This window comes from Raphanus sativus, chromosome 2 (assembly GCF_000801105.2).
Source record: "Raphanus sativus cultivar WK10039 chromosome 2, ASM80110v3, whole genome shotgun sequence".
In the NCBI taxonomy this organism is placed as follows: Eukaryota; Viridiplantae; Streptophyta; class Magnoliopsida; order Brassicales; family Brassicaceae; genus Raphanus; species Raphanus sativus.
In genome coordinates this window covers 40,074,773-40,100,043 of record NC_079512.1, presented here as the reverse complement: position 1 = coordinate 40,100,043, position 25,271 = coordinate 40,074,773, and the positions used below count along the sequence as shown (strand labels likewise).

The window sequence follows — 25,271 nt, the reverse complement described above, 5'->3', positions numbered from 1 at the left end:
TTCCCATTATAATACGAAAGTAAAATAAATAACTAGGTCACATCGTGATTGCACAGTAGTCTAGGAGTAGAAGGTTTTATTTAGGATGTGACAATTCATAACCAAACAAGCAAAAGTCTCTGTATCAGACGGAGGCCACTGACTCGTCACGTCACAACGTCATTGACCCTCAATATTTGAAATTCTCAAGAGAAGGGCTAAAAGCGGGAACAAAAAGGTGAAGCCTTTGCGAGAGAGCATATGCGCTTAAAACAAACGAGGGGTTTGATGATCTTCTGAGTTCTGATAGATTAAAACTCTTCGGAAGTGGGTAGTGATGGATGATGAGAGAAGGGTAGTGTGTCGAGAAAAACAATGTTTAGTAGATTACTTGTTACAGAAGAAGCGAGAACAGGTAGATAAGCCCGAGCTTGTCGGTAAATATGGAGAGGACATTTGTTAAGGCGTATAGAAATGTCTGCGACTCCAAAGATCCCATTAGCACACTCAAAGACTTGTTTCATATCAAGTATGTTTCTTCTCTTCTCTCTATTGGACTCTACTGTTCTTGTTTGGCTTTGGAAAAGACAGAGTGGCTTTGCTTGTATCCACACAAGTGTCCTGTTCTTGATGTTTGGTCACACAAGTGTTTGATTTCTCGATATTTGGTCTGGATGTGTTGCACAGGGGCTTCGGAAAGTGGATGCTTACGCTCATGAAAGGATACTTTGATATGGAACTGCAAGTTCCGGTAATGGTTAGTGTCTACTTCATATTAAAATCGCATTTCCCACCACATGTATAATCAATTGTCGTGTTTTTCTTTTCTCTTCAGTGCAAAAGGCCAAGGAGAGAAAACGTTACATTTCCCAAAGAAACTCTGCTGCTTATGGATTACTAATAACACTGCACAGGTTAACTCTCGATGTTCATTTACCTCACAAATCTACACTCCTTTCTGTAAACCCTTCTTCAGGAACGTTATGTTTTTTTTTTTACCAGAGGGACTCAGAATGTGAAAGATTTCATGCGTAAACAAGACCTTATTGATGCTACTGACGCAAGTGGGCTCTCGCACGCTTCTATCGCGTATGAATCTCAAACATGTTCCCACTCTCTCATTTTGAACTCAAATATCAATGTATCTCTTCCTCTTACCATTCTTGTGGATGGTTTAGGCCAGAGAAAGGAAAAGGGAAATAGGTCTTGGCCTCTCTAAGAGAGAGTATTATAGTGGATGGAGCTGCATGACGACGCTTATACATAAGGGATTAGTGATTAAATATAGCAACCCAGCAAAGTAAAAAACTCTTTTTCTAAACCTTTCTTCCTTGTGTAGGAGATGTAAGAATGAGTATTGTTTATTTTCTTAGGTACAGCTGACAGTCCAAGGTCGAGAAGTAGCAGATGAATGTATTATGCGATCTGGATTGTCCATTAATGATGAAATAGATATTGCACAAACACATGCCCATGTAAGATCCAAGGCAGATTCTTCAGCAGGAACTTCAAGAGCACAAACTTGTATGGTCTTTAGCAAGCCCTATGTTCTTCTAATATCCTTACTAATGTGTCTGTTTTATTCTTATTAATAATTCGTGGCTATAAATTTATAGGTGAAGTTGACATCTTAACCGATGATGAAATGGATATTGCACAGCCATATACTCATCCAAAATCCAAGGAACATTTTCAGCAGGACTTCAAGAGCACAAACTTGTATGGTTTTTAACAACCATAATATCCTTTACTGTTGTGTCCGTGACATTTCACAAAGTCTTGGCCACAAATTGACAGGTCACGTTGATCTTGAGAGGTCTCTTTTTAAGAAATTTCGCTCTTCCAGTGATGGATACACCTTAACTCCACGTTCATCCAGTTCTAGTCATGCCTTCAAAGACTGCTCATCTTCTGTATGTAACCCATTTGCGTTCACTAGATTGTTAGCTGTAGGTGTGATCTTGATCAGGCTCAAACTTAAGAGATGGGATCCAATGTATGGGAGAAGCTAAGCAACTGATCAAATCTGGCTTAATGGACAGTTTCATGGTCTTATTGGCATGATCTATGAGGTTCTGGATAGAGAGAAGAGAAGAACTCTTAGTACTGCCTGGAAACAACTTGAACAAGAAGGATTCAACCAGCTGAGCTTCACAGGAGCTATGGATATCATCCCCACGTCCAAGTATGTATGAAGAACAAGGAAAACATGTCAGAAGTTTTTGGATTGAGTTTGATTTGAAGTTAAGCGAAATAAGGCTTTTCCGGCCCAAAAGGAGAGCTGCAACTATAATCTTGATCCACTTGCTTTCTTGCTGGACCAACATCACGTGGAGGATCAAAAGACCATCAGGAGACACTCAAAGATCAAGTTCAAGTCGTGGCCTATCATAAACCAAAAGAAGAACCAGCTTGTTGGTTTAATGTTATTTCTGTGTAATTGATTTCATTTAAATTAAACCAAGTTTTAATAGAATTAGGATTACCAGTAATAAACCAATTTGGAATTGGATTAGGAATAGAATTAACTAAACCATTCTGGTTAGGATTAGGGTAGTTTGGCGTTTTCTTTCTACTTATTCTGTACGCAGCTTTTGAGAATCAATCAATCGACATTTTTTCATCTCTTTGTTTTGAGTTTTCTCTCAATTCTGCTGGTGTGTAATATCCAGCTTGGGATCTCTGGTTTAGTGTGTAATATCTAGACCAGTGTCCTTGGAGTATCAGGAGGCGAGCCATCTCTCTTGTGTCCCACATCAATCCACAAGCCTTGATACAGATCGAGTCTTTGATTCTCTGTTTGCAAGGATTATCTCTGTGATCCATCCTAGACACCAAGCAGGGTGATCCTGTGTCTGTGGAGCAGAAAAACATCTTTAGAGCATCCCATAGCTCTGAGGAGAAGACCATATCCATCATCATTCATCTACCACGCCCCTTCAAGTGATCCAGGAGAGACAGTCATTCCAGGGCTGCACCAAGTGTATCAGAGCCTCTTGAAGGTTAGGGTTTGTGTTCTTATTCTGAAATCACGAAATCTATCAATTACCATCAGATCTACAATGTCTTCTATTGAGAGGAACAGAAACCTTAGGGAGAGATCTGTACCCAAAGCAAAAAGAGAGTATTGGCAAGAGATGAGAAGAATCAAGGAGCAGGCTGAGCTTGAGAGAGAGTATCAACTTGTCCAGGAAGCAACGAGAAGGGCACCACATGACTATTTTCATAGCCAACAATTCCAAGAAGACCTGAGACAAAACTTGCTTCAAGCTTTCCAGGGTTTGATAGTAATTGAACCAACAAGACCAGATAGTAAGAGAAGGAAACCTGCTGATCTAAAGCCGCATGAAGAAGCTAAGCAACCTGATGTTCAGCCACGACCAGAACAGGCTCAGAAGATGAAATTGGTGTTAGATAAGCCCCTTAAAAAAGGCTTTGAAGGAAGTCTTAAACCTACTAAAGAAAAGTCATCAATCACAGCCAAAGGAGAGGGCAAACAAACTGAACCAGAACTAGTTATTCATTGTCAAGAAGATAGCTCGTCTGATCAGTTGGAACAAGAGGAGGATGCGCAAGTTGAGTGTGACCACGTGCCTCACCAAACAAAACAGAAGATGGAGCTCTTGGAGGGACACCTAAAGCCCCTGAAGTGGTGCTTTCAATAGTTGAGCAAGTTGATAACTTTAAGACATTATCTTGTGATTTACTGACCAGATCTGTGGGATGTCTTCAGTTCAGTTTAGTGGAGCATCTGAGAGTTGTCCAGGGTCTGCAACAATTTATTTTGGAACCTGGAGGAAGCTGTGTGTGTGTTTAGAAAAAGTCACAAAATTCTGGAACAGAAAGCAGCAGCCTTCAAGTTTGATTTGCAGAGTTCATTTCACTCTGGGAGAACAAGATTTGTGGTCAAATCTTATTAAAGGGAGAGAGAATGGTGTGATCCAAACTAGTTGCAGAGAGAATGAAGGAGAGTCAGAGGCAACAAGTCCTTTATCAGGTTCATAGCTGATCAGAACAAGCTGAGAAGAGATAAACAGGAACTGGTGGTGGTTAAAGAAAAGCCAGAACTGGAGGATGAGTATGGGGACCAAACCACACGTCCACCTGACCAGAAAGAGGTTAAACTAAGAGTACATGGTCTTATGTTCATGAGCAGCACGTGTGTAGGATCATCATGGAGAGAAGCAGTAAGCTTCAAACTTTACAAAATGGAGGAACAATCTACTTTAATAGCTACTAATATTGAGCAGAATTCCAAGCAGTTGTTGTGGCATGAGGAGGGGTTGCAATACTTTGTGTTTGACCCTGGAGAGACTCAATTGTGATGATATTTCTGATTTCCAGGACAGGAACATTGGAGTTAACTGATCATGGATTATTTGTTTACAAGTCTTGGATTTGAGGACAAATCCTTTTAAAGGAGGAGGGGATGGTGTGATCTTGATCAGGCTCAAACTTAAGAGATGGGATCCAATGTATGGAGAAGCTAAGCAACTGATCAAATCTTGGCTTAATGGACAGTTTCATGGTCTTATTGGCATGATCTATGAGGTTCTGGATAGAGAGAAGAGAAGAACTCTTAGTACTGCCTGGAAACAACTTGAACAAGAAGGATTCAACCAGCTGAGCTTCACAGGAGCTATGGATATCAATCCCCACGTCCAAGTATGTATGAAGAACAGGAAAACATGTCAGGAAGTTTTTGGATTGAGTTTGATTTGAAGTTAAGCGAAATAAGGCTTTTCCGGCCCAAAAGGAGAGCTGCAACTATAATCTTGATCCACTTGCTTTCTTGCTGGACCAACATCACGTGGAGGATCAAAAGACCATCAGGAGACACTCAAAGATCAAGTTCAAGTCGTGGCCTATCATAAACCAAAGAAGAACCAGCTTGTTGGTTTAATGTTATTTCTGTGTAATTGATTTCATTTAAATTAAACCAAGTTTTAATAGAATTAGGATTAGACCAGTAATAAACCAATTTGGAATTGGATTAGGAATAGAATTAAACTAAACCATTCTGGTTTAGGATTAGGGTAGTTTGGCGTTTTCTTTTCTACTTATTCTGTACGCAGCTTTTGAGAATCAATCAATCGACATTTTTTTCATCTCTTTGTTTTGAGTTTTCTCTCAATTCTGCTGGTGTGTAATATCCAGCTTGGGATCTCTGGTTTAGTGTGTAATATCTAGACCAGTGTCCTTGGAGTATCAGGAGGCGAGCCATCTCTCTTGTGTCCCACATCAATCCACAAGCCTTGATACAGATCGAGTCTTTGATTCTCTGTTTGCAAGGATTATCTCTGTGATCCATCCTAGACACCAAGCAGGGTGATCCTGTGTCTGTGGAGCAGAAAAACATCTTTAGAGCATCCCATAGCTCTGAGGAGAAGACCATATCCATCATCATTCATCTACCCACGCCCCTTCAAATGATCCAGGGAGAGACAGTCATTCCAGGGCTGCACCACTGTATCTTTTATGACCATCAGCAACTGGATCGGTGATTAAGACTACTTGCTCTTTAATGTTTCATGGTTACACAGTTAGCTTCAGGTGGAACTATAAATGCTCCACGCCTTCCTCCCCTTACATTTGGAGAGAAGTTTGAGGAAGTATATCAAGTGATCATGATTCTGGATGATCGAGAACAGTTTGCAACTAATGGGTTCGTGGAACAACTTATACTGATTCATTAGTCTTTGAGTTAGCCTTTCTACGTTTTTGTTCTTGTTGATACCACTAACTAACCCATATCTTCTTTAATCACGTGATCCAGGAAAAAAATTGAAAACATATGCTCTAGATACGAGATCAAGATTGAGGTTAGAAGATTACCAGTTGGGGATTGTATCTGGATTGCTCGTCATAAGTATCTTGGAACTGAGTATGTTCTGGACTTTATTGTTGAGAGAAAAAGCGTTGATGATATGCGCTCATCAATCATAGATGGTCGCTACAGAGACCAAAAACTTAGACTTCAGGTGTGTATGTGTGTGTTCTCACATGGATTTCTCAGAGGTTGTTTCTCAATGTTGCTTCTTAAATGGCTATTCTAAGTAGAGATCAGGACTCAGGAAGCTGATGTACATTCTTGAAGGGGATCCAAACCAGTCTGAAGCAGCAGAAATCATCAAAACGGCGTAAATATTTCTAAACTTCAAAAGATCATATGATTGTTTACGCATGTTTTTTCTGAGACAGACTAAGAACCAAGCTTGTTTTCATGTAATATTATGATTCTAGTTGTTTCACGACGGAGATTCTAGATGGATTTGATGTGTTAAGGTCAAGTGGGCTTAAAGATACGCTAAGAAATTATAGTGATCTCACTAAATCAATACACCAATACTACAAGTCACGGGTGAATGGTGACCAGAACAAAGTTGTGGCCTCGTGCCCTTCTTTTGATAGTTTTGTGAAAAGGTGTCAAGACCTTGAGAAAATGACGGTCAGCGATGTGTTTGCCATTCAGCTCATGCAGGTACTGATTAGGTTACTTGCTAAGCCTTTCTTTGGTTGATAGGTGTTGAGGACTTTCTCTGCAAACCGCAGGTCCCTCAAGTAACGGAGGAAATTGCTATAGCTGTTGTTGATATGTTCCCGACACTTGTGTCTCTTGCTTCTGCCTATTCTAATCTAGTAAGCCTTTTGTTTGCCTGAGTACATTGCTATGGCTGTTTGAAACACTAATCTCGAATACAATAATCAGACTCTCATTGTTTTGAAGGATGGGAATAAGCCGGCGCAAGAAGAGATGTTGAGGAACCGAAGCAAGAATGTAATATGTGGAACAGCTAGTAAGAATATATTCAAACTAGTTTGGAGTGAATGACTTCTACAACCTCTGAGTTTGTCCTTTTGACCTTTTTGTCTGTCTATTGAGAGAGAAAGAGAGTTATGAAACTGATTAGCTGTTTCACTTAAGTGACATTGATCCTACTTACACTATCTACTTTTGTCAATACGCTGATCCATATAACTATATAAGTTTAGCTTTTGCAACTGAGAGATCAAACCATTCTCGGCTCATATTTTTCTCCTTTTTGTCAAACAAAGATGCTCATCTCATTAAAAGATGGAATCCATAAATAAACCATTCTTCAAGTGAATCAACTTCTCTAATATGAGCATTGGATTTGATCCTCCAGACAGCAAATTTAGAGATATGGTTGTACGGTAAGAAGAGACTCGTTATTCCAAAATTGCTTCGAACCTGACCTACAAGCAATTTCCTTGGGAGGGAAACTTCTGGATATCAAGAGTAATGCATCTTAAGGAGGTAAGTTTTTTTTTTCACATTGATGAAACCTACAATAAAAAGTGCTGTTAGAATACATTAAATAATTAGGTTTTTAGCCTATTCTATAGTTTATATAAGATGTATTTTTCATCAAGCAAAAGAATCTCAACAAAATATTCAATCACATCTTGTAATAGTTAGTCATTATCAAAAAAAGTAAAAAGGAAAAACAAATTAAATTGAAAAAGGAAAAACAAATTAAATGGAAAGGTTTCATGTTTGGTGCTCATGGATATTATATAGTGATTTGTGGGCTTTAGCCCAGATTTGCCCATAAGTACAACCGTGTAAGAAACAAAAACATAATTTAAAAAAAAAAAGAACAAATCCTAATTCTGGATAAATACTCAGACCTACTATTTCACAGTAAGAGCTATAAGTTAACGGGTGAGTTCTAAGTCCGAACCATACTTGTTTATTTATTCCTCAGGAGCTAAGAGTTTCTTTTATACTTAATCCTGTTGAGCTTTGTTTTATTCTATTACCTTAAATTTTCTTGTCTCAGGTTCTAGCGTGTGTTTGATGGAGAATAATTCGTGGACAAACGAAGAGTTTCATCAACATAGTACCTACTCTGGTAACTCGAATATCCCGCTGAAGAAACCAGAGTTGATAAATAACACAGGAATTGCCATGGTATGGACCCCTGAAGAGCAAACTATTCTGGAGAATGCCCTTGCTAGATATCCATTGGACTCGTGTGTTTCTTCTTGTCTACGTTACGCAAAAATCTCGTTAGAGCTTCCAGAAAAGACCACCAAAGACGTCGCTATGCGTTGTAGATGGATCAAAGAATTGGGAAGAGTCAAAGTTGAGAATTCAATCTCGGCTCCTCATGATGCGGCCGCCAATGAGCTTCTTAAACAGAACGAGCAACTGTCTGAACAGATCAATGCAAATCTCACATCCTCAAAGGTTCTAGATAACCTTCCTCTCTTCAATCAAATTTATGAGAACATCATAGAACTTTTCAACAAGTTGGACGAGAATGTGCCGGACAAGATGAAGCAGATGCCACCATTGCGGGAGATGTTGAACGATGATCTATTTAATTTAATCCTTCCTCATATCTACCTAAACCAACATGAATGACTCTTTTTTTTTCTTTTTGCAATTTGATTTCTTCAGGACCTATTATAATTGTTTTAATTGATTTTTTTGTTATTAGTGTATCTAGGTCAGTCCAACAAATCGTCAAAGCAACCATTAACGAGTGCAGTCTCGGATTTTTTTTTTTTAATGATGCCTAGGACATGATCTCATCTTTATCTTTTGTCTTTTGAGTTATTTTTTTTTAATAACAAATATTATGATAAAGAAACTCGTCAACTAATAACAAAAAAAGTAATGAGGTCTATCCTCCTCTGTATAAAACACAAGAGTTTTCTCAATCAGCTACACTACATAAACCACCCTAAGTCTAACCAACCGTCGACAAAAAAACGAGAAGTAACAACAAAACCCTCACCCGAGATAGCTGTGAAGACACGTCTTGGCTACTTATGGCTGAAGAGCGGTTAATCACGTCGAGACTCAGCTGTTCCCGTATCTGATCTGAAACGTACGTTGAAGTATTATTGCTCATGGCTCATAAGGGGCCTGATTGTTTCTTTTTTTTTTCACCGTACAACTAAAAACTTGTTGTAATGTACGAGTGAAGTTGTCAGAGAGAGTTTTAAGATTGCTGTCTAATAATTTTTTTTAATATTAGTTCACGTTTTAATCCGTTATTAAAATAGGCACATTAGCACTTGGAAAAACTAGATAATTGTTTCTGACACACACACACATATATATATGAACAAGAAAAATATATTCAAAAATATATATGTCTCTGGTCTTATTGACTCGGGTATATACGAATATGCATACCTAATTTAAGTGTATGAGTTTTGTCAATTTAGAAAATTAGTTGTGTGAGGAATAATAAATCATGAGAATCCAAAAATCATCATTATGCAAAGCAAAAAAACAAGACTATCTTGAAAACTAATGAAATAAAGAATAAAGATATAGTCAATGTTTATTTCTCTTCTTAATTTTTTTTTGATAAAATCTATGGAATTAAATCGTTAACCAAAAATAATAGCACTTTTTAAAAAAAAAGAGAGCATATTTGTGTTATCTAATATTTTAATTAGAAAAAGATATTTTATCGGTTTTCTCTACCAAATCTTATTAAGTTTGCATATTTAGAAAAGTAGTTGATCATGTGATTATGGATATTCATAGGTCAAATTTTCTAGAGAGGTTTTAAAAAAAAAAAATTGTTTACGGTGGTTGTTAATACAGGAAACCCAAATACAAGAGATGATGGTGGAGCCGGCGTCGTTTCCTTTAATCATGGTTAAGTGCCATGTGACTGATTAGAGGCGTCAAGACTCAAAACTCTCTGCTCAAATAATTCAGATGCCAACCAGCGATTGACATTGACCCAAAGATTACATAAATTCAAATTGTTCCTAAAATTATGGCTCTGAACATTTAAAATAAATCAGAAGTTTTATATTTTTTAATATATTGTAAATGTAACCATATGGAGTACTATACTTTGATGAAACATCAAAAAAAATATATATTGTGTTTATTTAATTGCTAATAACTCATTTTAAAATGTGCCAAGATGAAAAGACGGATACTTCCATAGCAAGAAAAACAAATCATCGTTACATAAGCACTTGGGATTTTTTTTAAGCACTTGGGATTATACAAGAGCTATGTAAATGTGCAAGTTAACTAATCAGATGAGTCATTACATACTGCCACATCTCTCGACTTGGACGTCTTAACGAACACCCTAGTGATTTAGGCTTTTCTGGTTTGTCATATACATACGAGACTTTGTGGTTAAACTAAATTAGATACTCAAAACAAAACAAATTAATTATCTGACAAAATTTAATATTCATCTCAAGAGAACAGAGCTAAATCAGCAATTATTAACATATTGCCACTAGACTATCTAATTAAAGCCTATTTTATAAAAAAACATTAATTTCACATAATGAATTAATTAGTCAATCATTTAAAGTCAATTTCGATGATAGTCCTTATTGTAAAACTAAAATTATAATTTAGATGCATTTTAGTAAAATCAAATAAGACGAGTTATTCTCTTGTCCCCTTTCCGTCTTGTTTAAGTAGTTGGTGAGAAGTGGTAACATGCGCATTGAGTTGTCAAAGATAAACATGCATAGATGATACATATATAGAACTACACAACGTAGTACGTACATACATAAATATGTAAGGATTATCCACATACACTTTTTATAAATGTAAATTACTTTATCACATTTTTGTTCTTTTTGTTAATGGATCTTTCTGGACTAAAATAAAATCCAAAACAATTGTAATAGTCCACATCTCACACTGGATAGAGACGAGAAAGGGAAGAAGGTAAAATTAAAAGAATTGAAAAACAAATGGATTGAAGAAGGGAGAAGAGGAATATAAAACATTTTTTTTGTTTGATAAAACTAATAAAGTCATTTTAAAATTAATAGAAATGTTAAAAAAAGGGAAATTGCATTGTACAGCCATCAAACAAAAGTAAATTAATTCTATATCTAAAATACCTAACTCACCAATACATGACTCAGACATTATAAAAAATAGCTATATTACCCCCATAAATTACCGGTGAAACCTGCAAGAAGAAACAAAGATTAATAATAATAATAATGAAAAAATAACTTGTGGCTCTTAGAAAACCATACTCTCTCTCATACGTATCTGATTTTCGTGACTTTGCAAAAAATTGAAGTTTTCTTCCCAGATTTGTTTTTGAATTGATTTGTTCTTGAATTGATTTTTTCTCACAAAAAGGACAACCAATTATGGTAAAGAAAAGTAACGGTGACGGCGTACACGGTGAGCAAAAACACCAACTTAGATCTACGAAACAAACATACTTTCTTCTCAAGGTGAGGAAGGAGCAAAGATTCTGAGCTTGCGGAATTGAGTTTGGAGGAGAAGATGGCACCATAGGACCAACAGGTGACGTCGCAATTTCTGTTTTGATTTTTTAAAATTTTGTCAATCTTGAATTTTTTCTTATTATTTGTTTAAATTGTTATGGTATGTCACATTGTTATGGTATGGTGAAGAATAGTTACCTCAGAACAGTGAATGCATTCATCGCCATGTCTGAAACAAAAGATCACCATGTCTGAAACAGAGGATCGCCATGTCTGAAACAGAGGAAGATGTGAAGAAGATGAACTCGCCGACTATACTATATGCGCTAAATAAAATATAGTATAGTATGTAAGGTTACTATATTTTTTGGATTACTATTTATGTATGATTACTATACTATTTTAAATAGTCTCCGCTCACTCTTGTATTTTTATATTATTTATGTGAAAATGAACAATATATCGTGGTCTTCAATTTCAACATGTCTCTTTTTCGTCGAGTTCATTAATACAAGTACTAAAGTTTAGTTCTATGTATACTATACAAGTACTATACTATATCCATTATGTAGTATAGTATTATGAACCTGGTGAATGTCATTATTTGAAAACGGTGGAGGCTGTTTATATCTCGGATGTGGGTTGACATTTCCGGGTTAAGGTTTAGTGTTATCATCTGGGTGAGAGTTTTACCAAAGTCCCTTGAATTATTGAAGAGTACTAAAGTTTAGTTCCCGTACACTATACAAGTACTATACTATATCCACCATGTAGTATAGTATTATAAACCTAGTGAATGTCATTATTTGAAAACGGAAAAACTGTTTATATCTTGGATGTGGGTTGACATTTCCAGATTAGGGTTTAGTGTTATCATATGGGAAGAGGTTTCACTAACTCACCCTCTTTACTCCATTACTTGTATTAGTGCTATGAATCGTATATGGTTTAGATGTACAATGTAAACGTACTATACTATATCCACCATGTAGTATAGTGCTATGAACCGTATGTGGTTTATATGAGTCTGATGTGGCCTCAATTATCACCTTATATTATTTTGGTCAACTCATATCTATCTAATTATTTTACTGCATATAGTAAATAAATATGTTATAAAAAATCTTTGATATGAGTTCTTTCACGTAATGTGCTTGTAAATAATAATTATTCATTATTAAATTTCTCTGATGGATTAATAAATTGGCAAGTGGCCTTGTTTCTTCTTTTTGACATATCTAAACTATTAAAACTGAAGTACACTTAGCTATAACCCCTTAAAGTTGCTCAAATATTACAAAGGACTGCCACTGCATTTAAAACAAATAATTAATCTAAATTACTATTATTATCTAACCGCAAATCTGGATGATTTACTTACCAAACTTTTTTTTTTCTGACATTACTTACCAAAAACTTAAAACGTACGTTTAATATCCTGTGCATTGTAGTTTTATATCTTATATATTATACACATGACATTAAGAAAACACCTGTCAAATGTTAGTGAGTCACCGCATTTGTATTTTTAATTTTAATAATAGCATTTACATTACAGAATATTTTATATATACAATGTAATACTTGCACAAATAGATTAACATTTGGGTTGATATATAGATTCAAAATTGTCATCAATAACGATCCATTTAATCATTTATAAAACACAGTAATTACCAATGGTTTAGAAATTTATAATGATTTTATAAATTAAAAACAATCAAAACAATCAATAACCATTATTAAAAAATGTTTTCAATATATATAAGAAAAATACAACAAAAAGATTAATTTCATATACTAACTTAAATTATAGTTTTTATATTTGACATTAAACTTGAAGAATATAATATATATGATTATTTATAAGATTATACATATAAAATACTATTAATTATATGATTATTTATATGATGGACCAATACAATTAATTATATGATGACATATATAGGATACATAATAGTGATTAGGGCTGGGCGTTCAGGTATCCATTCCATTCGTTTCAAATCTGTTTGAGTTTCGGATTTCCGGGGTCAAAGATTTCAACCCCGTTCATATATTTCTAAACTTCAGTTCGAATTATCACTAGGGCTGGGCGTTCAGATATCCATTCGGGTTCGTTTCAGATCTGTTTGAGTTTTGGATTTCTGGGATCAAAAATATCAGTCTCATTCATATATTTTTAAATTTCAGTTTGAATTACATTCGGATCTTTGCGGATTCAGTTCGGGTTCAGATAACCCATTTAATTTTTTTTTTAAATTCACTATATATTTTGAATTTCCTAAAATCTATAAATAAAATAATTTATTGTATATAATTTGAATAACATATGCCAGAATACCTAAACTTAACATATAAATTGGTTTAGTTTAAATTTTGGATCAAAAATCAAAAATTATTTTAAATATTTTTGCTGTTTTGAGTGTACTTCCACTATGTTAGATATTTATATTTGACTATTTTTATATATTTTCAAGTATGTAAACCAACCTAAAAGTATCATATATATTCTGGATATTTTTTATATACATTAAAACTAAAAATAATTTATATATATATATATAATATATATAAGTATATAAATCTTTTTCGGATACAGAACAAATATCCAAAATACTTTGGTTCGAATTGGTTATGGTTTCAGTTGTCTAAATATTAAAATTTTGATAGTTTAGATATTTAATCAATTTTGGTTAGGGTTTGGTATTACTTTTTTGGATCGTGATTGGTTTGATTCTTCAGATTTGAATTTTTTTATCCAGCTTTGATATTGACATGAAAAATAAATAGCAATATATTTTTGAAATATACACCCGCACGGGTGTGCGGGTCAAAATCTAGTATTTCTTTATGACTGAAAACTGGTTTGACTTGGGGGTAGAACCGGATAAATTGAGACTCAATTGATAGTTACTTAATTGTGTCAACATCATAGTCATCCACTCAATTATCTTTACAAACTTAGTCATTTCGCGAATTACCCCTAAAAAAAAATTGATATTCTGTGGTGTTCAAAAAAAAAAAAATTGATATTCTGTATGTGGCCACTGTAGACTCGCGCCACACACTTACCGTGAGACTTCCGACGAATTCTTGTCAACTTTCTAATTATTTACCGGGAACAAACTTTTTTGCGTATATAAAGTTTCCGAGAAATTTACAACAACTCATTCCAAGAAACTACCGACAAAACCTTTATGTCGGAACTTTCCGATGAGATTCAAACAAAATTCTGTAGTTCTCGGAAAATTCGCGGCAATCTATCAGTATTTTTCTGACAAAAGGGGTTCTCGGAAAGCTTCGTCGGAGGATACACATTTTTCTTGTAGTGTTATCAATTATATACATCGACAGTCACTGCCTCCATCAGTATAGAGTATAGACCAGTAGTTAACAGCTAACTGCTTGATTAAATTGATAATTAACAGAAAACAGAAAGAGAAATTAAAATAATGATCTCGGAGCCTCACCTTAGCCTCCTCTCAAATTGTCAATATCTAGATGGACTGTTACATCCACATTCCTAACAGTTTCTCTTGCTTTTTTAATATATCATTACACATTATCTTCGGACTAATCATCATATCATTATTCAAATAGCCCAAACTGTACCACACCCTTCATTTAAATTACTCTTTCTATTTACTATAAGAAGGGTCTACCTTCAAACCAAAACTTAAAATTATAATTAGCCATGGAGAAGAAGACTAACCAGGCCATCTTCTCTATATTTTCTCTTCTTCTGTTTTCTTCATGTGTCTCTGCTCAGCTTCGGACTGGTTTCTACCAGAGATCATGCCCGAACGTTGAAAACATTGTCCGTAACGCCGTCCGTCAAAAATTTCAGCAGACTTTCGTCACCGCTCCAGCTACTCTCCGGCTCTTCTTCCACGATTGCTTCGTTCGCGTACGTAACAGTATCCATATGTCACATATATATAGGAATTCAAATCATTTTCTTAATCTCTAACGTACAAGCAACAATTCATTTTATTAACAAATGTTAAATGAATGAGAAATTGTTAGATGTTACTTTATATATACATTCTTCAAACGAAACATTATCATAGGTGCTTAATTTCTTATATTATATGAATATCTAGGGATGTGATGCTTCGATAGTTTTAGCATCTCCGTCGGAGAGAGATCATCCAGATGACATGTCATTAGCTGGAGACGGATTCGACACGGTGATAAAGGCAAAGCAAGCCGTTGATAGAGATCCTAACTGCCGCAACAAAGTCTCATGTGCTGACATTTTAGCTCTCGCTACACGTGAAGTCGTTGTTTTGGTATGAATATAACCTTCTCTAGTTACATATTATAGTTTTCATCTCTCTTTATTGTCTTAATATTATATAATGTCCGAGGTATAATTCGCATTTTGGGTGAAAAGCTACTCATATTATAATGTGACACCTCTTGTGGCAGTTTGTAATTATTTTATACAAGCAACCAACAGATCATATAGTCCGAATAAAAACGAATTATTGATATTTCATATCACTATCATGATTATAATAATCGGGTTAAACTAAATTTGCAGACAGGAGGACCGAGCTACCCGGTTGAGCTAGGGAGGAGAGATGGCAGATTATCTACGAAGGCAAGCGTACAACACAGTTTGCCACAACCTGGTTTTAACCTAAACCAGCTCAACACCATGTTCAACCGTCACGGTCTCTCTCAAACCGACATGATCGCCCTCTCAGGTACGACCGAACAAAACTAAACCAAATCTCTTTTTTTGTTCTTAAAACCGAATCTTTATGATTGATAAAAGGTTATTGTAATATCAGGAGCGCACACTATCGGATTCGCACATTGTGGGAAATTCTCAAAGCGAATTTACAACTTTAGCCCTAGAACCCGTATCGACCCGAGTTTGAACCGTGGCTACGCGTTTCAGCTTAGGCAGATGTGTCCCATTCGTGTTGACCCAAGGATAGCGATCAACATGGACCCAACATCGCCACGTACTTTCGACAACGCTTACTTCAAGAATCTCCAACAAGGGAGGGGTTTGTTTACGTCTGATCAAGTCTTGTTCACGGACCAACGGTCTAGAGCTACGGTTAACTTGTTTGCCAATAGTGAAGGAGCTTTTAGGCAGGCTTTTATCACGGCCATCACGAAACTTGGTCGTGTCGGGGTTAAAACTGGTAATGCTGGTGAGATTCGAAGGGATTGTTCACGTGTTAATTAGTGTGATTTTAGGGCTTTTGGTTTGTTTATCTTATTCCTTAAAAAATAAAATTTCGTATTGTTTTTGTAATAAGGAGTTCAAATGTGTCAAATGGAAAATTCAATTAATAATAAGATGGTTTTATTTCTCTTCTCTTCTCCTTTTGTCTTATGTTTATATCTGATTTATTACATATGTTTTCTTCTTCTTTTTTAAGAGAAAGGTAAAATTATTAAGTGTCTAAGCTAGATAATAATAACATTTATCTGGATGTTCATTCTAATTATTTATTTTCGGGATTTGGATGCTCACTATTATGTCACAATCTTGCTAATTCAGCAAAAGAATATAGAACCCAAAACTCAAAGTCTAATAAGATAACTATATTTCTGATAAGAATATTTGTGTAGCTATGGGATTTAATTTTCCACTGTTTATTTTATTTCATACTTCAACATCTATACAATATTTGAAACGAGAGATAACGAAATTAGTGCAACAACTAAAATATCTTCCTAGCATCATCGAATGATGCAATACACTCAATGTTTTTAATATTTCACATCATTGTTGTCATGCATTTTAATTTCTCGATTACTTTTGTATGTTGCTTTTACATTCGGCATATTGGACTGCGTGGTTTGTTGCGTTTGTAATGGAGAAGCCCATCCTCTTGGCCCAGTACTAATTATGTTTACCGCAAATTTTTCCGGTTAATATATTTTTTTATACTCAATTTCTTTTGCTTGCTTCTTCTTTGCTTTCCTTACGACCAGTGTTTTCAAACCTGAACCAATTCCGCTAGCCAGACTTGTAAATCCGTGATCCACATAGTCAATCATTCGATCCAAATACATCTGTAAAATCATCCGATTTGATATTATTGCAAGTAAAATGTCATCTTCTTTTAATTTGCTATATTAATAAAGCAACATGTTTTGTTTGAGCTACTAAGACGTTGGATGTTTTTTTCTAACCTGAGAGTGACAATGTGCCACCCATTTCATTTCTGTTATTTATGTGTGCCTTACAAGTAATTTAATGAAAATTTGTAGTCATTTATATGTATTATATATTTATTATTTTCTTAGAGTTTTGTCAAGCCCACTTGCATGTTGATATTTTCTGGACGACCGAAACAAAAAGAAAAGGATCTTTTCTTTTAAAAAAAAAAAATTAGAGAACACAAACATAACATTTGTTTTTGTGCACTTTTGAGTTCCTCTTTTGGCAAAAGAAAAGCTTTCATGTTCTTTTACTAAATGTTAAAAGAAAATAGTTACTTAAAAACCAAATAAAACGAAGAAAATGTGGAGAAAGAGAAAAAAGATGTGAAGGAGGATGAGACTCGTAGTTGCAATTCCTACCAAATGCAAGGAAATGATTACTGTATTAGTCATGTCCTCTTCTAGATTTTTATTACATTATTTGTACTGCCAACTATTTTTTTCTCTTTTATATACATGAAGATTTCTGATAATTGATACTCCTTCCGTTTCAATTTATTTGTCGTTCTAGACTTCGGCATACAGATTAATAAAACATTTAATTTTGTATATTTATTAGATAAAAACATCATTACCAATACACCTAATTAGATTTCAACCAATAGAAAAATAGATTAGATTAAAAAGTCAATAAATTTTGCATTGAAATCATAAAACGACACTTATTTTGAAACGAAAATTTTGCTCCAAAACGACATATAATTCGAAACGAAGGGAGTAATATTTTAGGTTTCAAATGGTAACGATCAAAACCGCACCCAGTGAAAAAGCCATATGGTCCAAGAATGGAGCAGATGTCCCCGGTAATTTTAGAAAACTCTATGTAAATTTTGATAATATTTATTACTGTTTGTAGTTATATACACAATTTAAAAAAAAAAATCTGCTAATATCTCCCATAACATTCATCTCTAAATACAAAAATCTCTATATATACTTAAATATATTTGTTACTGTTGAAAGTGTCCGTAGTTATTCTACATGATATTTTTCAGAATCTAAATATATGTCTTGTCTTCTGTTGAGCTTACAGTTTTATTACTTAGGGCCTGACTGGTGTAACCGCAGCGGTTGCGGTTGCGGTTGCGGGAGTTTACGGGTGCGGGTAGTTGAGGTTTTAAGCGTTTTTTAGAGATTTGTACGACTGGTATAGCTGTTAGAAATTGTTGCGTTTGCGGGACTCTTATGACTGGTAAACTACAAAACGCAACATCTGTTAAATAATAATTTAACAATATTTACATTTTATGTAATTATAAAAATATTAAAAATCATAATAATATGATAAATATAAAATTTATATTTATAAAATCATATTATTCAATTTTAAAAATTTATAGAAAATATTTGGGGAATTGCCAAAAATACCACTTTCAAAGTACCACTTTTCAATTATACACTAACCAACTATACCACCAGATTTTTAATAATCAAAATACCATTGTACCCCTAACTAATAAACCAATTCTCTATTCTCCCACTATCTCTTCTTCACCATGTCCGTCGAAATTTTCCGGTGAGCACTGTCGTCTTCTTGATCCATCAGCCCAGCTACCGGATACTTGATTACATCTCTGATTACTTGATCCTCTCGTCCGGATCGGTGATCGACTTCGGGAATCTGGAGCATCTCAAGGACTTGATCGCGAAGCTGGGTTTCAGATCCCCGAACAGCTCAATCCGATCGAATTCACGATGGAGATCGCCGATTCGTTACGCAATTCGAACCGCGTAGACTCCTCTCGATATTTGCTATCATCGTCGTCATCTATCGAGAAGGAGAGGAAACGATGATGAAGAAGCAAGAGCTTTGCAGACTCTTCGACGTATCAGAGATCTTCGCTGCTAAGGAATATGCCTTGAAGAATGGACCGATAGTAAGCTTGTCTATATTTTAGTATTCTCACATTTTTGTATCACCTTTTGTCGTCTGTCACATTATGTGAATTTGTTTTGACAATATCTAATGTAGCTCTCCCGTAGGACATTTGCATCGTAAGAGGAAAACTTTTTGCTGTTTCATTTTCTAGTTAGAAGTTACAGTCACTTGGTTCCTCTTTGTGTACTAGGATTTGAGTTTAAATATCTGAATGTTGTTGGTCTTATGGGGAGACAAGCTCGTTCGTTGATTCATCATTTCTGTGTATACAGATTCTGGAGATGGACACGTACAGGTACCACAGTCGCTCCATGTCTGACCTTAGGAGCACGTACCGCACAAGAGATGAGATATCTGGTTTATACGAGTTTATAAGATCTGATATATAGACTCTTATAAAGATATATAAATCTCTTATAATGGTTATTTATAAACTCTTATTAATGATATATTTGTTATACCAATTATGAACTTTAATAATATATTTAGAAAGCCTTATAGACTGCTGTTATAAACTCTTATAAAGTCGTATTAATTGTTTTATAAACCATTATAAATAATATTTTATTTCTTATAAAGCCTTATAAAGAAAATCGTAAAAGATATTATAAACATTTTGAGGATGAGATTGACGTTGGGAGAAAGAAAGTTATGATTTTTTTCAGTACAAAGATTGGAACAACAGAAGGTTTGCTAAAGTGAGTTGCTTTGAGATTCAAAATTCAAATAAATTGGAGATAATGATTGAATTCGATTTTTACATGTTTTACGAGAAGAAACTAAAGCAAGATACGAGAAGAACAAAATCTTGTAGGAGGCATGAACATGACCGAAGAAATCTTATGCCCGACCTGCTTTGCTCGCCAAGTTAACGACCAGATTGCTTTAATTAAAGCCTTTGTTGTCATCTCTAAAGAAAGCAAAAAAACTTCAGTTTGCTTGGGACCTAAGCGCTCAGATCTGCAACTCTCAGCTGCTTCTCTCCACTGCCGCTGCTTCTAGACGTCCCTTGACGGTTCTTGACTCTGAACCCACTATCCACAACATGGCTGCCTTGCTTTACCAAGCTCAGCTGTTTCATTACGACAGCGCCACTATGATCATAAAGCTCAAGGCTACTATTCAGTCTTTGGAAAGGCAGATGAGTTATGTTACTTAGAAGAGTGCTAAGTAGGCTCAGATTGCTCTTGAGGAACTGCCCAAGAGTCTTTACTGTCTTGGTGTTCGTCTCAATTCTGAGTGGTTTCAGAACTCTGAGTTACATGGGAAGCTTGCGGACAGAAGCTATGCTGTGGTTTCTAAGCTCACTGATAACAGTCTTTACCATTTTTGTGTATTTTCTGATAACATTATTCCTACTTCGGTTGTGGTTAACTCCACTGCTCTCAACTCCAAGGCCCCTGAGAAAGTCGTCTTTCATCTTGTCACTAATGAGATCAACTACGATGCGATGAAGTCATGGTTTGCTATGAACATGGACAACCTCAGAGGAGTCACTGTTGAAATGGTAGAAAGTTGGTTAATTTGATGATTTATAAACTTTTATAAATCTTGTAAATTAATTTTTAAACACTTATAAATAAACGTATAAAATCTTATAAATAGCTTATATGTTCTCGTAAATAGTTTTATAAACCCTTTTAAATAGTTTTATAAACCTTTATAAATAGTTATATAAATATTTATATGTGTTTTATAAATTTTATAGATGGTTTATACAAGGTTTTATAAGCTTTTATTAATTCATAAAACTAAAGAACACGTGCAGGCTTTGTAAAGAGATGATGATACGTGGCAGATTCTGAGGCACATGCGGGGACAGCAAGCAAGACTCCACCGCTTCATAAATTTTACATACCTTTATAAATTGTTTTATAATCTTTTTTAATGGTGTATAAAATTTATAAATTATTTTTATAAACCCTTATAAATCATTTATATACCCTTATAAATGCTTATAAATTATTATTCAAACCAATATAAGTTGTTTTATAAGACTTTCTAAGTGGTTATAGACTCTTTTAGTTGATTTATAAACATATACAACTCTTACAATACTCCTTATAAATTGAATATAAACTTTCATAAAGTTTTTATAAACTTTTATTAATAGTATACATACCCTTTATAAATTATTTATAAACTTTCATAATTTTCTTATAAACATTTATAAATGGTTTATAGATTTTATAACTTGTTTTATATGCCTTTATAAATGGTTTATATACTCTTACAAATAATTTTACATATATAAATTGTTTTATAATGGCTAATGGTTATAGATTCTTTTAGTTGATTTATAAACCTATACAACTCTTATATTACCTCTTATAAATGATTTTATAAATTCTTATAAATAATGATTTTATAAACCCTTATAAATGATTTTATAAACCCTTATAAATAAATTTAAATATTCTTATAAATTATTATATAAAATCTAGTTGTGCTTAAATTAGACTTTCCATTTGACCAAAATCTTATTTTACAATGTTACTATAACTAGTTTTTTTTAAAACACTATTATTATAGATGGGACAATGAGGCCTTATGCATTTATTAACAAACACCAATTGCGTTGCACATTGTAATACGGAAATATACATTTGTTCAAAAAAAAACAAAGAGGTTCACAACTTCAAATCTCAGGCTGCATTTTGTCGCACTCTTCACGGATCGACTGGAAGAGCATTGTCGAGAGGTAACGTTCCCTGAAGCTCGGGAACACAACCCTGGAACACAAAGATTCATCAACTCACACATCAAATTTTTAACAAACCTGAATCTGTTACTCACTTTTTTTACTCAAGAATAGCTACAAAACATTTCACTTGGTTTCCCACTTTGGGATATTGACATCTAAGCTCAAAGCGCTAGAGTTTAGTGAGGCAAAGAGTAGGTATTTAAAGGCCTTAAGTGACTAGACGTGTAAAGCAAATCAAACTGCAAAAGGAAATGAAAATTTGAAGTTAATAGTGGTCTAAACATGCGGAAATTTATAAAGACTTATAAATCGTTCTTCTTTATACATTGCAGGTAATAGACACTACTATCAATTGTTAAATGGTTCTTCTTTATAAAGACTTACAAATCGTTCTTCTTTATACACTGCAGGTAGTAAACACTACTATCAATTGCTAAATCGTTCTTCTTTATAAAGACTTATAAATCGATAAGTCGTACTTTTAACAATATCATGAAATCCAGATTTTATAAGCGATTATAATTCTGTAAAAATGCAATGTTCACTATCCCGAAATCTAACCCGAATCATTCGAATGAAAACAAAATCAACAAGTTATAACAAGATATAGATATTTGAAACATACAAATTGTGAATCTGGAATCGTCATTTTGGAGGAATGGCTCGGCGGAGATCTCGACGTGGGAGAGAGAATCCGGCGACGTGAGAGAGAGAGAGAGAGAGAGAGAATCCGGCAGCGTGAGAGAGAGAGAATCCGTCGATGATTGATATGGAGGCGATGGACGGAGGCTATGATATCGTATAGAAGAGGGATGAAAGTGAAATACGATTCGACGGCGGCGTGATAGAGAGAATCGTTCAAAACGGAAGCAACGGAGGCGATGGATATTGATGACGGAAGCAACGGAGGCGATCGATATCGACGACGGAAGCAACAGAGGCGATGGATATCGACGGAGGTGATCGTATCAACGGAGAGAAAGTGTGAGATGGATTGTTGTAAATGTGAGGGTAGCTGAGTCTTTTACACATTCACCAATGTGATATTTTTGAAAAGGTAATTTGTTTGGTGGTATAGTTGATTAGTGGTAGTATGGAAAGTGTATTTGTGAAATTTCCCCAAAATATTTTAGTTTTGAATTTTTATAATATAAATTGAAATATAATATGAATACATTTTACAATTTCTATTATTTCAATTGAAAATTTTTATTGGATATTTTTAGTATTATTTTTATTTATTCTGTTTTTAAAGAAAAAAATTTACCCTCCCGCAACCGCCCGCAACCGCAAACGCTAGCTGGAACCAGCTTTTGATTTTAAGAGGTTCGGAGCGGTTTGAAGCGATTTATAGCGTTTTCTGTGATTGTTTCGAAACGCCAACAACCGCTATAAACCGCAAAAGCTGCGTTTGCGGGTGATAGTGAGAAAACCAGTCGGCACCTTAACCTCCGTTTGAAGTAATTCTCCTTGTATTTTAACCTCTATATTTTCAGTAGTATTTTGTCTCTAATTGTTCGTGATACTAAAACTTTGATCACCAAAAAAGGACACTCTTTGAAATATAGACGAACGATTTGTAAAAAGAAAGTATTGAATGAGTGCACGTGGGTAAGTTTGTGAAAAAAAATCCAAGTTAAGAATAAAAAATAAAACACTGGAATTGAAAACCACATGAGATGTGTCCCTCCCAAAATCCCAATCCAAGCCATATCTTTTCTCCTCTATCTGGGTCCGCTTATTTATTATTGCTGCTTACATTTTTACATAATTTAACTAATCGAAAAATATATAAAAGAAAACAAATTTGAAGAACAGCACAAATTAACAAGTCGTAACATGCCAACTTACAATATTCGATATCAGTCTTTATAGACTTTGTACAAATTCACTCTGACAGTTATGTACGATTTCCTTGTGGTTAATTCACACAGACAAAAATAGTTCTATATTTAAATATTATTGGCATTGGTTGTATTCACTGTCTGTATCTTATTGTTTTTATATAAGGATATTAGTATTGAATAATTACAGTTCTGTCTTTACCTAGCATGGTAGTGTGATTGGAAATAATACATTTATTTCTGTTAATATTTTCAACGTGAATTGCTGAAATAGTCAGAGGTAGAAACCATTCATTATGGAAAGTTCCACGAAACTTTGATGATAATATGATTATTGTTAAATGTCTACACTATAACAATCTACTCGTATTTATTGATAATTTGGTGTACATCCATAGTTATTTATTTGAGACAAAGATTCATAATAGGAGCCGTAGTTCATTGTAAACCGAGTTTAGAAAACAACTGATTCCTGATTTAAAACTCTACTTCTGATTTTAGGATAGATAATGTTGATACTATTGCTATTAATGTTTCATAACTTATTTACGATCAACAAATTTGTTTTTAATGTATGTTTATATCAAGTATTCCTAATTAAAACGAGATTAAACAGGAAAATTATTCTATAACTAATATGCATGCTAATATTCGCCATATACTTCGCTCTAGTTTCTTATTTGTTTTTTCACATTTCTATGTCATTGTTTCCCTCTTGGTTGCTTTCATTTCTTTTGTTTTCAACTATAAAATTACTCTAACTTTATATTAGGAAGAAAATGTTGAATTAGTATACATATAGATATAAATTGCAAAATGCATCTATATGGTTAACGTAAACAACTAAACACGGGTTGTTTTACCAAAAAAAAAATCTAAACACAGGTTGTGCACGTTTAATCAAAGACTTAGGGGATTGCATTAAAATAAAAGAGAAAACATCACATTCTAACGAAAATAATAAAAACTCCGTTTGTTACATAATAAGTGTCACTTTAAACTTGTGGATACAAATTAAAAAATCATTTAATTTTGCATATTTTCTATATAAAAATATCATTACCAATACACCTACTAATATTTTAACCAATATAAAAATAAACTAGAAAATAAATTTGATAAATTCTACATTGAAATATTAAAACGACAATTATTTTATAACGGAATTTTTCTCTACAACGACACTTAATATGAAACGGAAAGAGTAGTATACAAAAGAGCTAGAAGAAATTTCAGAATTTTGTTGCATTAATTAATAACTAGAACTTGATCTGCGCGGATGTTTGATTTAACTTGTATTCAATGTAAACTCATAAACCGTTGGTTTTATAATAAGAAATCTCATGTATATATTTTATGTTTTGTAATTACATATAGAATACATTATATTATTTTATAATATAGATGTTTGATAATATTTTTTTTATTTATACATATTATTATATTAATT

General features: G+C 34.0%; 2 protein-coding genes and 1 pseudogene across 2 annotated transcripts; all 3 read left to right on the top strand.

Moving 5' to 3' along the window:
* Positions 1-316: 316 nt before the first annotated feature.
* On the top strand, positions 317-7,301 carry LOC130508735 (crossover junction endonuclease MUS81-like; annotated as a pseudogene).
* Positions 7,302-7,596: 295 nt separating this feature from the next.
* On the top strand, positions 7,597-9,023 carry LOC108840861 (uncharacterized). The gene is made up of 2 exons (XM_018613672.2): positions 7,597-7,666; positions 7,785-9,023. The coding sequence occupies exon 2, from the start codon at positions 7,802-7,804 to the stop codon at positions 8,369-8,371; it is 570 nt and encodes a 189-aa protein (XP_018469174.1). The 5' UTR covers positions 7,597-7,666; positions 7,785-7,801; the 3' UTR covers positions 8,372-9,023.
* A 5,804-nt stretch (positions 9,024-14,827) lies between these two features.
* Positions 14,828-16,536, top strand: LOC108827029 (peroxidase 45). Its single transcript, XM_018600377.2, has 4 exons — positions 14,828-15,109; positions 15,306-15,494; positions 15,749-15,914; positions 16,002-16,536. Exons 1-4 carry the CDS (start codon positions 14,897-14,899, stop codon positions 16,406-16,408), a joined length of 975 nt encoding a protein of 324 aa, XP_018455879.2. The 5' UTR covers positions 14,828-14,896; the 3' UTR covers positions 16,409-16,536.
* Positions 16,537-25,271: the final 8,735 nt, after the last annotated feature.